Source organism: Perognathus longimembris, unplaced genomic scaffold, assembly GCF_023159225.1.
Source record: "Perognathus longimembris pacificus isolate PPM17 unplaced genomic scaffold, ASM2315922v1 HiC_scaffold_5100, whole genome shotgun sequence".
Taxonomy (NCBI): Eukaryota; Metazoa; Chordata; class Mammalia; order Rodentia; family Heteromyidae; genus Perognathus; species Perognathus longimembris.
In genome coordinates, this window is record NW_025960491.1 from 8195 (window position 1) to 22420 (window position 14226).

A 14226-nucleotide genomic window follows, 5' to 3' on the forward strand; every position below is an offset into this window, starting at 1 on the left:
AGGATGTGACATCATTCTCCTCTTATTCCTCTCCATGATCCTTGTTCCCTGGACTGGCTGAGTCCCAGGGGTCTAGGTGCTTGTTGTTGGGATGGCATGTTCCCATTGGCATTTACGGGGTTTGAATTCAGGGCCTGAGCACTGTCCCTGAGTACTTCTGCTCAAGGCTAGTGCTCTACCACTTGAGCCACGGTGCCGCTTTTAGCATTTCTCTAGTTCTCTTGAGCCAAGCTTCCAGTCTGGCTCTTTGCTGGTTAATTGGGAGATGGAGTTTTAGAGAGATTTTCTGCCCGGGCTGGCTTTGAACTGTGATCTGAGGAGTTTTAGCCATAAAAGCCCTTTTTATATCCAATTAAAGCAACAAGGAGAACAATAGGAACAGAGTCCCATCTGTAATTTGTTGAAATTGACCAGCAACTACTTGTCAGAGTTCTGTCATAACACTCAGAGAACAGCAGACTGAATGAGATCTATGTGCCATCAATTTAAATCACACCATTTGATCTTACTGGCAGGTGGAAGAAAGCACAAATAAATGACAATCGAGAGGGAAAAAGTTCAGGATAATGTAAAAGTCTCAGCTTTAGCAGTGGCTGTGTCCTCCATCCTGGATTAGCAGGCTTTATTAGCCACGTGGGATGGAGTCAGGCAGGAGAGATCTGGGCAAGGCTGTGGAGGCTTCTCTTGGAATCCACTGGATAGATCGTCACCCCCTGCTGAGATGCCTGCAAAATTTTACACAGACTGGTTATTTGAATCTCCCAGTATTCACTGGTTGCTTATTCTGAGTATCCTCTGGCTTTTGTAGGCTGAGGCCCTTCTGGTTCAAGCAGGGTAAAAGGATTTTCCTAGTCACAAAATCCACACAGCTAGCACACATTTTTAACCTGTATTCTGTGAAGTAAAACGTTAATTTTGGGTCAGGAAAATTTAGGTTAATAGTCACATTTGTATAAAAACGATTCTGATTCTTCGATCTTAAGAGTTTATGAGAGCACAGGAGAGAAAAATGGAAAAGTAAAATCTTAATTTATGCCAATGAACTACATATCTTACCCACAAACAGACAGACAGACACACATACAGACACGGTTGTGCACAAGCTTTGAGCGCTCTTAAAATTGTTTTTTGATTGGCCATGTAAGTTTTCTGGAATTCCAGTGGCAAAATGATATTATTTTGCCCATAATTTTAGAACCACGTGATCAGTTAAAAGAAAAAAATCAAAACCTTTCCTAGGAAGCAAAAATTTTCAGATTCGGGCTCACAGCGAGACACCTCTCTTTCCTTTGTTTAACAAAAGCTCCGAATTTAAGCGAATTCCCAAATTTTATCGAGCCCCAATAACAGAAACATAAAACCCCTGTTATTTTTCTTTCAAAGCAGATCAGCCAGTATCGTGTTAGGTAGGCCAGCAAATGATCAGGCCTCAGACCAGGGGGGAGGGAGCAGGCGCAAGGGCAAACCCAGAAGAACGGCGTGTGCGGACACACAGGGGCCTTGCCGCCCGTCCCCGCCAGGCCAGGTGTCAGGTCGGGCTCCCGCTCACCGCTGCCACCGGGCGGCTCCCTTCTCCCTCAGCCGCCGCCGGAACCGTTGCTTTCTCCATGGGGGGGGGTAATACGAGCGAGGTCGCAGAGGGCAGGGCCGTGGGGGCTACGCTCGGCCGCGACTCGGGCTGCCCAGAGGCCGACCCCGCGCACGGGGCACCGGCCGCCTCGGTCACCTCTACGGTCGCCGTCGATGCCGCCGCCGTGTCACATCGGGTTCCCGCTCGCTGAGCCACGGGCGTCGCGGGGGGGGGGGGGGGGGCTGCCAGGCTTGGACATGGGGGCTCGCGTGACGGCGCCCGCCGCTCTCGGCTCCGCGGCCCGCTCTTCCCCCACCGGGATCCGGGGGATGAGGCCAAGGCAGGTCTAAGGGCCCCTCGGAATGAGGCTTTGTGCCCCTCTCCTCCCGAGCAGCGGGAGGGCTGTCCCCCTCCCACGCGGCCAGGCTAAAAAGGCCAGCGCCATGTTTTAAAGTGTCTGAAAAGTCCAATCCGGTATTTTGGAGCATGAGCCTTAGTGTGTCGGCGGCTGACTGTGGGTTTGCCCCAGGGGGGATGCCCATGCCTCCGTGAAAGATTGCTCGGCTAGGCAGTGGAGCCTCTAAGCCCCAGGTTCGCTCATCATGCGTTCGTTCGTCCCACGTTCAGGCGCCAGTTGTCGGGACTCTCGGCTCCGCGCGCTTCTCCCACCGGCAGGAGGAGCAGGAAGCGTATGGGGGGGGGCAGGGGGAGGGCAAAGCCGAGATGAGGTAGATCCTCCAAACCGCCTGCTGAGCCCCCCTTAAGTTTAAAGCAGAACTCAGGACACACACGCTGTGTGTCCACGCTGTGGATTCCCCCTCATGGGGAAGAGGGACATGAGGGCATGCCGTGGATTCTGTCACGTGGAAGAGGGACTCAAAGGCACACTGTGGATTCTGTCACGTGGAAGAGGGACACGAGGGCATGCTGTGGATTCCCTCACGTGGAAGAGGGACTCGAGGGCATGCTGTGGATTCTGTCACGTGGAAGAGGGACTGGAGGTCATGCTGTGGATTCTGTCACGTGGAAGAGGGACTGGAGGTCATGCTGTGGATTCCCTCACGTGGAAGAGGGACTCAAGGGCATAATGTGGATTTCCTCACGTGGAAGAGGGACACGAGGGCATGCTGTGAATTCCCTCACGTGGAAGAGGGACACGAGGGCTCGGTGTGGATTCCCTCACGTGGAAGAGGGATACGAGGGCATGCTGTGAATTGTCACGTGGAAGAGGGACTGGAAGGCATGCTGTGGATTCCCTCACGTGGAAGAGGGACACGAGGGCATACTGTGGATTCCCTCTCACGTGGAAGAGGGACTCAAGGGCATACTGTGGATTCCTTCACGTGGAAGAGGGACACAAGGGCATACTGTGGATTCTGTCACGTGGAAGAGGAACTGGAGGTCATGCTGTGGATTTCCTCATGTGGAAGAGGGACACGAGGGCATACTGTGGATTCCCTCACGTGGAAGAGGGACACGAGGGCATGCTGTGCATTCCCTCATGTGGAAGAGGGACTCGAGGGCACGTTGTGGATTCCCTCACGTGGAAGGACACGAGGGCACACTGTGGATTCCCTCACGTGGAAGAGGGACACGAGGGCACACTGTGGATTCCCTCACGTGGAAGAGGGATACGAGGGCATGCTGTGCATTCCCTCATGTGGAAGAGGGACTGGAGGTCATGCTGTGGATTTCATGTGGAAGAGGGACACGAGGGCATACTGTGGATTCCCTCACGTGGAAGAGGGACACGAGGGCTCAGTGTGGATTCCCTCACGTGGAAGAGGGATTCGAGGGCATGCTGTGAATTGTCACGTGGAAGAGAGACTGGAAGGCATGCTGTGGATTCCCTCACGTGGAAGAGGGACACGAGGGCACACTGTGGATTCTGTCACGTGGAAGAGGGACACGAGGGCATGCTGTGCATTCCCTCATGTGGAAGAGGGACTCGAGGGCACGTTGTGGATTCCCTCACGTGGAAGGACACGAGGGCACACTGTGGATTCCCTCACGTGGAAGAGGGACTCGAGGGCACGCTGTGGATTCCCTCACGTGGAAGAGGGACTGGAGGGCATGCTGTGCATTCCCTCTCACGTGGAATAGGGACTCGAGGGCTCACTGTGGATTCCCTTTCATGTGGAAGAGGGACATGAGGACATGCTGTGGATTCCGTCACATGGAAGAGGGACACGAGGGCACGCTGTGGATTCCGTCACATGGAAGAGGGACTCGAGGGCTTGCTGTGGATTCCCTCTCACGTGGAAGAGGGACACAGGGCACACTGTGGATTCCCCCCTGCATTGGAAGGATAGACAATACTGTAAGCCCCCCTACTTTCCTGTCCCAAGCTGGAATGTTAGGGTGCACAGGAGGTAAGGCACTAGATGAATAAGCAGAGACCTGCCGTGCCATTTTCTCACAGGATCAGTGAATCTGAAAGCAGGGGGCGGGGGTCATTAATAATGGTTTCTAGGTTTCTAGCTTGTTCCCCGGGAGCCACTGAGGATTCGCTTGCTTTCTCAGCACTCCTGATTGAGCAAGGGACAGGGGCGCAGGTAGAGGGCCCGTCAACAGCCACCCGTCACACTGGGGTGGCTCTGGCCACTGCCCTCTCCAGGTGCATCTAGCCCCGAGTAAGCAACACTGAGGGGCAGGCCACAGGCAGTCTGTGAGTGTTCAGAGCTCACGTGTCATGGTGGCGACCCAGCGGTGCACCACCTGGTTCCCCCCCAGGCCCCTGTACCACAGAGATGGAGCACACTGGAGCACAGAGCAGTATTACATGTTTTTATTGGAAAGTGGTTAAAAAGCAAGGCACCTTCCGGCGCAGTGACTGCTGGGATGGTCTGGAGGAAGGCAGAGGGCCTGCAGCTGCCTGCTGCGTTTCCACAAGGTGGGAGATAAACACCTCTACCTTCCACTCAGCAACCTAAATGACACATCGTGTGACTTCACACCAACGACAGCGCCAATAGAAGTTTGCTAAGGTCTATCTCAAAGTTTATCAACAAGCTGTAAAAAGTCAAATTCTGAAAGTATAAAATATTCTGGAATGTGTATGATATTTTAAATTGTTATCAAATGCCCGAGAAGTCAGGAAAGTAACATATTAAAGGTTATTTCCCCAGTCTGTAAGAATCTCTGGTAGCTATGGGGGGGGGGGGGTGCGGGGAGGCCTGGCGGCCGGCAGCCACCCCCAGGCACGCGGGCGAGGTAAGAAGTCACAGACGTTGGTGACACCAAGGCACAGGTAGCACAGGATGAAGCAGACAGCCTCCCCGCACGCCGCCACAGTGTGCCCGCCGCCCTTCTAAAGGTTTCCTTAATTCAATCTGGCAAGTGAGGCTGTTTCTGAATGTCTGTGGAGTGTCCAGGAACTTCCGGGTGGCCCTCGCTCTCCCCGTCAGCAAGCGCACGACAGTTACCCAAGTCACAGGTCTTGAGTGTAAAACCACGTGCGCCGTGGAGGGCTCTGGGAGCGACCTGGAATCCCACTGATCAACTTGCAGAGGCCAACGGCATGGGACAGGGAGGGGGGCTGGAACCCAGCCGGAAGTGGTGGGTAGCCAGGGAACAACGTGAGCACAATGCCTGGGCTGGACAACCATGCACCTGCCTCCAACACCCCTGGCCGTCGACAAGCCCTTCACTCTCCCTAGAGGGGACATGCCACCCCCAGGCCCCTCGTGATGAGCCCCTCCACAGCCTGACAGAGGAGGAGAAGTCTGAGTCCTGTTCCAGGACCTGTGGAGGACGCGGGACCACACACCCGTGAATGCACCTGACAGGAAGCAAGGCAGACACAGGGGTGGCCGGCCACTCCACCCTCAGAGAGACTTCAAGCCACACTGAGAACTGGGTGTCCACCGGGAAAGTGTCTCATCACCACCTTACAGGGCCTGAAATTTCACATCTAAGTTTCTGGGTGAAACTTTGCGAGGGGAGCAAAATGATTTTGATTATCTCCAAAGCTACCGATACAGATGGGCTAGGAAGTACTGTGTCCTGGGACGCTATGCTCTCACAAAGACCACCAGAAAGAGAAGAAATGGGCGGGCACACACATCAGTCTTCCCCAAGACCAAAGGACAGACAGACGGCCTCCGTGCTCCGCGGGGGTGGGGGGCGGGGTCCTGAGGCTGTGAGCCAGGCAAGGTGTGAGGAGTGCGGCCCACGCGCCTGAGCCACACTGAGTGGAGAACAAATACATTTCCTCTAGAGAAACTCAGTGCGTTTCACGTCTGAAGCTACAGCCACAGCAGGGAGAGGAGGGGAGAGGAGGGAAGGGGAGGGAAGGGGAGGGAAGGTCACAGCTTGCAGAGAAGGAGAAGATTGTCCTTCAAGGCTGCCTCCACTGTCCCAGCTGGAGGTGTCCACCTGCAGGCTGGGCTGGGGGGCAGGCTCTCCCCAGAAGCTTTGGGGCTGCCTGGTCCCAAGGAAGTGTGTGGCGGTGGCTTTAAAACTTCGCATATGGGTTTTGTTCTTTAAACAGACCTGAAAAAAATGACAACTTCACTTACTCAACTGGAAACCACATTCACCAAATACAAGATGGCTAATTTTATAGTACGATTTACTGAGCTTGTGAGAAAAATGACTTCTAAACGTGTTGGGTACTATCTAAGCTTGACCTTAAAGTAAAATACAGCTGGCTTTAAAGCTGACATCAGTCAGAAAGAGTGTTGCTGGTGGATAATCCCTACCCTCGGGAGGCAGCAGAAGGGCCATGAGTTTAAGGCCAGCCTAGAGACAGAGCAAGACTGTCTCAAAAGAACGAAAGGAAGAAAGAACACAAACATTTCAAAATTTACCAGAAAGGATTCCAAAATGGCCTAAGAGACACAGTTACTGATAAAGAGAAATTAAAGTTAAAGCAAGTATTTTTTTCCACAATGGCTGGCTACAAAGTACACAGCAAACAAAGCAAAACCATCCCAACAATGAACATCTTTAGATTTGCTGTTGAACTATAAAGAGTGAAGACCACCAAATCAACTCAAGTGTTGCAATATACCTGATACAATGCCAATGGAACCATGAAACTCAATTTGTATACGCACCCAAGATTGGGAGTTCTTCACACTGGACACTCACTCTCTCTCGGATCACCAACCCCGCCCCCTCACCAGTGTAAATACAGGGCCCGCTCAGCCACACAGCCGGGTCAAGTGAGGCAGAGGACTTTGCTCCACAGCCCTGCCCAGGCCGGAGGTCAGCACAAAATCTGAGGGACTCCACCTTGCACTGGGGGTACTCTGCACCGTGGCCAAGTATATCCATTCATCTCATCGTTGATTCACATTAACGTGGGTCAATGTCAAAAAGCTTCAACTTCATGGAAAACGGGCTGCTTCCCATGGAGGGCTGGGTAGGGCTGCAGGCCATAGGAGTGCCCTCCTGGGGCTGGGGCTGGGAATGCAGCTTAGCAGTAGGGTACTCGACTACCACGCATGACGCTCTGGGTTCAGTTCCTCAGTACCATATAAACAAAGCTGGAAGTGGCACTGTGGTTCAAGTGGTGGCGTGCTAGCCTCGAGAAAAAGAAGCACAGTGACAGTCCCAGGACTGGCAACAAAAAGTGTCCTGACCACAAGGCAGGGCGACACCATGGCAGTAGCTTACTGGAAACCAAGTAGCTACACACCCCAAGAACCCTGGCATCCTCGGGAATGGGCAGGGCAAGGACAAGGCACCCGGCACGGGGGAGAGGTGGAGATGGTGGGCCAGCCAAGAAAGAAGCAAGTTCAGGTAGGACCATCGACAAGGCAGACCATCTAGCAGCCTTGGAGACACCAACAGCTAAGGGCCAGCAAGGGACAGGCACTGGCTGGAAGATATCACTCAGGCTGGAGTCTAGCCCAGCCCATGCAACCCAGTATGGCATGACCACATAGATAGATCACCAGCCCAGAGACCGAGGCCTCCACACCATAGGCAACTGGGCCAGCCCGTGAGCACAGCCCCATTCTGCTGGTGCTGCAACTTCTCACAGATGACCAAGACCATCAGTGCCACGGTCTGCATATCGTGTCCTCCACAAATCCTGCGTGGAAGGTTTGGTCCCCATTGCAATATTCAGAGGGAGACTTGGTAACTGGATCCCGAGGGCTCTGATGTCGCCGGCGGATTAATCCACTAAGGGCTTATACTGATGCCTGACGGGGAGGGGGTGGAAACTAGAGATGGGGCTTGGGTGTAGGAAGCAGGCACAGGTGCGCTTCCACCACGACGGCCTGCCATCGGCCAAGGCCAGTGTGGCTGAAACCTCTGCAATGCAACTGTGGGCCAGAAGCAACTGCCCCTCCTTCCAACAGTTTACCTGAGGTACTTTCTTTCTCAGCAGGAAAAGCTCATACACACAGTGACATAATCATGCCCTTGGTGAACGAGATACTGGCATACCACGAAAACAGCACTGCACACAAACCCAAGTCTAAGACAGGCACCTGTGGGAAGAATTTCCAAACTCCCCTAGTCGGATTCCACCCCTAGAGCTGATATTAAGGCCAGTACAGTAGCTCCCACCTGTAGACACCCTCAGGCCTGTCACCTCATGGGAAGACAGGTGAGAGGTCAGCTTCTAGCATCACTAGGCAATCCCAAAGTCTACTGCAGAAAACTAGCAAACTTCATGGGCTTTAAAGTAAGCTCAGAATCAAAGTGGGAGCAGATGTGGAGCTTAATGTTTTGTTACTATCATGAGCCTCGGGGAGCATCAGTTATTTTACACATGGGCATCCAGTTCATTCCAACAGAACAAAAGGTTTGCCCATGCACGTATGGTCACACTGCATCCCTTCAAGTTCACCCCCTGAAGAAACCACTCCAAACCAAACCAAACAAGATAAAGCACAGAGGGCTGGGGATATAGCCTAGTGGCAAGAGTGCCTGCCTCGGATACACGAGGCCCTAGGTTTGATTCCCCAGCACCACATATGCAGAAAACGGCCAGAAGCGGCGCTGTGGCTCAGGTGGCAGAGTGCTAGCCTTGAGCAGGAAGAAGCCAGGGACAGTGCTCAGGCCCTGAGTCCAAGGCCCAGGACTGGCCAAAAAAAAAAAAAAAAAAGATAAAGCATGGAGAAGGCAGAGACACACAAGGGTGAAAGGCTACACAGAGACAAGACACTCACAGAGATGAGGCTACAGCGTACCCTACTTTAAGGCAAACAGGATGGCAGATAGGGACAGCCCTTCCAGAAATCTCCATACTTCCCATGAATAAGAAGTCTGCTGAGACAAAGCCTCGTGAGGCTGGCTGTGGGACCCGGGAGCCCTGGGGACTGTGACTGGCTACAGAGCTGACTGGGCGCTTGGAATGTGAGTGGACCAGGGGAAAACCCCGGTTGTGTGGTTGTTTACCCCAGGTGTAAGTAAAGACGCAGGACTCTGAATGTCTGGCCTTCTACAGGAATCCAGTCAAGAAACAGGAGGAATCTCCTACGTACTGAGCTCAGTCATTCCTGGTATGTGAGGTGTTACCAAAACTGCTTATCTCAGTGCTTCTTGATTTCTCCTCATGTACCTCTTGGAATGTGCTTTTATTTTCCCAGAACTCCCTAAGAGAGCCCCGGGCCCATCTGAGCCTGTAAAAGTGGAAGCTGAGGGAACAATATTTGGTTTAATCATGTCTATGGGTTAACTAGCCCATTCCTCACCCTATGGTGGAACTGGGACATTACTTATTGAATAGGAATGTGCTGAGCTGTCACTGCATGGGCGGACGTCCTCCGCCGCCCCGGAGTCTGCTGGTCAGATCCAGGAGCTGGCTTCTCGTGGGGAGGCCAGGGCCCTGAGGGTGTGCCCGCTCCTGGCCCCAGGACACAGCCACCCATCACGGCCAATCCTCCCAACCAATCAAAGAGAAACAACCGCTTCTTACCGTATTTTTTTCTGATTTCATCATGTCTCAACTTCATCTCTGCTCTCCTATAAAATATAAAGAAATATCACGTAACATCAAGCCGCAACACACAAGATCACCTCAGAGAAGGGCTCCTCACGTTTCGGCTATGGTTCCTTTGGTGGCTTTCCTCCATCTTCCCAAAAGTGAAGTGGGGATGTGCTTGACCATGGGGTCACCACCCCGGGACCCACAAAGTGTCAGCAAAGTGAGTCTCCTGAGGCTAATTCTTCATTCTTGTGTCTGTGCTTGCATGTGCATGCACGCGTGCCGGTCCTGAGACTTGAACTCAGGGCCTGGACACTGTCCCTGAGGTGCTTTTGCTCAAGGCCAGCACTCTGCCAACTTGAGCCATAGCTCCTTTTCCAAGTTTTTTGTAGTTTATTGGAGAAAAGAGTCTCACAGACTTTAATGCCTGGGATGGCCTGGAACCACGACCATCAGATCTTAGCCTCCTGAGGAGCTCGGATTACAGGCATGAGCATCTGACTCAACCATTCTCTTCTTTTCATCCGTTTGCTTAGGCTTGGCGGTGCATACCTGCAACTCCAGCACTCAGGAGGCTGAGGCAGGGGGATGAGGAGATCAAGGCCAGCCCAGACTACAAAGTAACATTCCTATCTCAGAATGTTAACAAGTCGAATGCCTGACACCATAATCTTTAAAAAGGTCTTTTCACATAAGGAAGACGCACTGGACAGTGAACGCCTATGGCAGGTTCTGATGGTTAGGAAAAGCAATTGTTACTCTCTATTTAGCAGCACCTAATTTCAGGGGATAGCATGAGCGATGTGTCCGCATGTGTCCCCATGTCCCCATGCGGGGGGGGAAGGGATGACATGGCTCCTCCCCAGTCCCGGCACACACCAGAGAAGCATGGCCTTGGCCTGACTCTGTAACGGCACCAGCGAGACTGAGCTCCGAGCACCTTCCCCCACCTCAGTGCTCCTCCTGAGGGAATGGGCAGACTATCAGAAGCCTTGGCCACCTGGGCAGCTGTAAGGGCAGTCTGACGCACCCCCCCCCCACAAGTGGCACTGCCAGCCTCCAGCCTCCTTCATTCAAAGGAGGTCACAGGTGCAGTCTGGCATGATGACTACCATGGCCCCTTGCAAGGCTCCTGACACTTTCTCTCTCTAAGCACAGCCTAGAAAACCCGCAGACACCATGCCAGGCCTTCACTCCCAGGACCTGGCATCACCTCCCCCATCCTCCGGATCTGAACCCGGCCAGAGGAATCACAGAGAGCTCACCTCTCCTCCTGCCGGACCCTCCTCTCCTCTTGCTCCCTCATGGCCCGTTCATCGTTCTTATCTGGCTTCCGGCTTTTCTTCGTGCGGCAGCAGCACCAGCAACAGACAACAATGCTAAGAAGGATGGAGCCTCCCAGCACCGACATGGCGATAATCAGCGCCTCAAAGTTCACTGGAAGCCCAAAGTGTGCAGTCAGCACCACGTCAGGTCCACACCCCTCCACGAGCACCACTCTCGCCCCTGCCAGCAATCCCGGAGCACGGGCCCCAGGGGCCTGCCTCCACCAGCGCAGACCCACGGTGTCACTGGCTTCCTTAAGCCACTGTTTGACTTCAAATACTTCTGGATTCGTAACAGTGAACTGAAGGGACAGGCTGGCCTTTTGCGTGTGCCAGTCCTAGGGATTCAACTCAGGGCCTGTGCACTGTCTCTGAGCTTTCGTCTTCCTTTTGCTAAAGGCTAGCAGCTAGGGTGACATTTTTTACTTGAGATTAAAAAGATACTTGGTAGGGGCTGGGGATATAGCCTAGTGGCAAGAGTGCTTGCCTCGTATACATGAGGCCCTGGGTTCGATTCCCCAGCACCACATATACAGAAAACGGCCAGAAGTGGCGCTGTGGCTCAGGTGGCAGAGTGCTAGCCTTGAGCAAAAGGAAGCCAGGGACAGTGCTCCAAGGCCCAGTGAGTCCAAGGGGCAGTGAGTCCAAGGCCCAGGACTGGCCAAAATAAATAAATAAATAAATAAATAAAAATAAAAAGATACTTGGTGAGGAAAGGCAAAAGAAACCAAAAAGAAGAAAATGAAGACAAAACCGTCTACTGAGACTAAGACACTGTGCCTTTAGTGGCTCTCAAACAAATGGAGGTAAGTGTCCTGGCCAGTCAACAAAATCACACCTATTCCCCAGAGAAAGAAAAGTCTGTTCAGGCATGAGGGGCACCAAGCCCAAAAGAGGCCCACGAGCAAGAATCCAGAGAAGCAGCCCTGGCCACAGGCACTGTGGGCCACCTTCACACCTCTGAGTTATGGGTATTCTGGGCCCGAAAATGGCCACTGGTCAGCACCACTCAGTGGCAAGATTTCCTGGAAGAGCCAAGCTACAGAGACAAATACAAGCCATGATCAGTTTGATCATTCTTCTTTCTCTAAAGCCCTTTACATCACACCAGCTAGTTCAAACCAGAGCTAACTAAGGAATTCCCTATACTACTTGTGCACCTGTTCCAATTACCTAGTTAAAACTGAATTCATTCAAGAACCAATGACATACGACTGGCATTTTCCCCCTTTGGGGTGTGGGTGGGTGGCGGTAGTAGGGCTTGAACTTAGGTTTTTCTTGCTCAGGCTGGAGCTCTACCACTTACTTGGGCCACAGCTCCACTTCCAATTTGGGCTGGTTAACTTAATGAGTTTCATGGACTTTTGCCCAGGCTGGCTTTGAACCACAATCCACAGATCTCCGCCTCTTTAGTAGCTAGGATTATAGGTGTGAGCCAGATGGGGGAGGCCTGTCCCCAGCCTGGTGGATTCTGACATACTCTTCTTGTGAGCTACTCATTTAGCAGTTTTTGTGTTTCAGTCTTTTGTCTGTTTTTTTTGTTTTTGTTTTTGTTTTTTTTAAAATAGTACTGGGGTTTGAACTCAAGACTTTGTATGCTTGCTAGGCCAGTGCTACTCTTTGCTAGTTACTTTGGAGATGGAGTCTAGTGAAATTTCCTGGCTGGGCTGACTTTGAACTACTATCCTCTAGATCTCAGCTTCCTGAGTAGCTAGGATTATAGGTGTGAGCTAATGGCACTTGGCTAGCAGACTTTTTTAGCTTAGCAAACGTTTTAAAATCAGAAGTAGATGTTACATCTGCTCGGATGCCTTTGAGGTTTTAATCATATGTTCTATCTTCCTATGACCCAGTCTAAAAAGTGTAAAATTGCAAAAACAAAAGGAGTCAGTGCTCCACGACCAGTTTCCCAGTCCCAGAGCCGTCTCGGCAAACAGGGAAGGAAAGGCTCCAGGGAGCAGACAGTGGAGATGGAGGCCACGGGCTTCCTTGTGTGAAGCACCCGTGATGGGCAGAATTGGGCGTGCACACGTGCACATGTACGTGCTCCCACAATCACCACCCCAAACCTCTGGGCTCTCTGGGGCCTCAACAGCAGGGATCCTTTCAGAGAGATGCTACCAGGCTTCTGAGATAGAAATGAAGTAGAATGGACATAGCTAAGGAAGGAATAAGCCACAGAGGGATCTGCAAAAGAGTGAGCTCCGGGGAGCAACACACACACAAACTAAGGCAAGGTAGAGGGGCTGTGGCTGTGGCCTAGTGGCAGAGCGCTTGCCTTGCATGCATGAATCCCTGGGTCTGATTCCTCAGCACCACATACACAGAAAAGGCTGGAAGGGTTAGTGGAGCCTGGCTACTTGCCTGGGCTCTAGCCAATCACCACTTTCTGACCTCTTGCTAAGTGCCAGGAGCTACAGCAGCATGCTACGCCACCTGACCATCTAACTACAACTTTCAAAAAAGCACGGATTTTGCACGAGGTAAATGAAAACAACTTACCCCAGCAAACGCCCCATCGTGCAGAACTCAACTTGCAAAGGGAAGCGGGCGGCAAGATCTTCCTCACAGGGTAGTCCAGGCATGCCTTTGTACTACTGCACCACAGACACTGAAAGAGAACGGAGCAGATGACGCGGGGACCCTCCCCCTCTGGCTGCCGCTCACTCCTCTCCCCAGTGAGGAAAGGGCCTCGCTGCTCTTCAGTCATACCCAGTGTCCCAGATGGCTGCAGTGCCTTGCTGACCGCCATGGGAGGAGCTGAGGGACGCCTCCTGGCAGCTATGAAAAATCACAGGTACCACAGCACAACCACGGCCAGAGGCCTGGCTTCTCCGACAGGAGCCGACCCCATAGCACTGCCGTGTAGAGGTGGCAGGTCCCCCAAGTGCCACCACACATTAGTCCTTCTGTCACATGGTGTCACACGGTGTCATGGACCCAACAGACCTCTCCAGTTTGCACAGGCCTGGTCATGGGCAAGTCCAGGACACCAGATGCTTCTCAGCTAGCTCTAGGGAGGGTCCCGCCCAAAGCAGGGGTGATGGCAGGGGCAGCCTGTGTTTATGAAGTGAAGATGCCAAAGGGGCAGGTCTGCCTCCAGGCACGCTCTCTACCGCACTACTTACTGAGACGTTCTTCAGGCACTCCTCACACGATCTGTTAGTACTCTGAGAGCAACCTGCAGGGGAGACAAGGGCGTCACCAAGGGCATGGGATCAAAGAGGTGCCAGAGCCAGCGGGGGCGCCCAGCGCCAGGGCTGGGGCCCTCTGACTTCTGGTGCCAGCCTGCTTCGACATCCGGGCAGGTGACGGCTACCTGCAGGCCTCAGGAAGAGCCAGCCTACGGCTCTCCTCCATATTCTTTTTTCTTGGTGGGTCTTGGGGCTTGAACTCTGGGCTGGGGCACCGTCCCTGAGCTCTTCAGCCCAAGGCTAACACTC

General features: G+C 52.9%; 1 protein-coding gene across 2 annotated transcripts in view; it reads right to left on the reverse strand.

Annotated features, from left to right (window-relative positions):
- Positions 1–4343: 4343 nt before the first annotated feature.
- LOC125345007 (pituitary tumor-transforming gene 1 protein-interacting protein-like) overlaps positions 4344–14226 on the reverse strand; it is a 30944-nt gene continuing 21061 nt past the window's right edge. For both annotated transcript variants that reach the window (XM_048337267.1, XM_048337266.1), the window contains 5 exons: positions 13912–13964; positions 13286–13394; positions 10724–10895; positions 9450–9496; positions 4344–6064 (listed from right to left, as the gene is read on the reverse strand). In XM_048337267.1, coding sequence (XP_048193224.1) covers positions 6027–6064; positions 9450–9496; positions 10724–10895; positions 13286–13394; positions 13912–13964 — 419 coding nt within the window. In that variant the 3' untranslated portion in view covers positions 4344–6026. The remainder of the gene's footprint in view (positions 6065–9449; positions 9497–10723; positions 10896–13285; positions 13395–13911; positions 13965–14226) is intronic.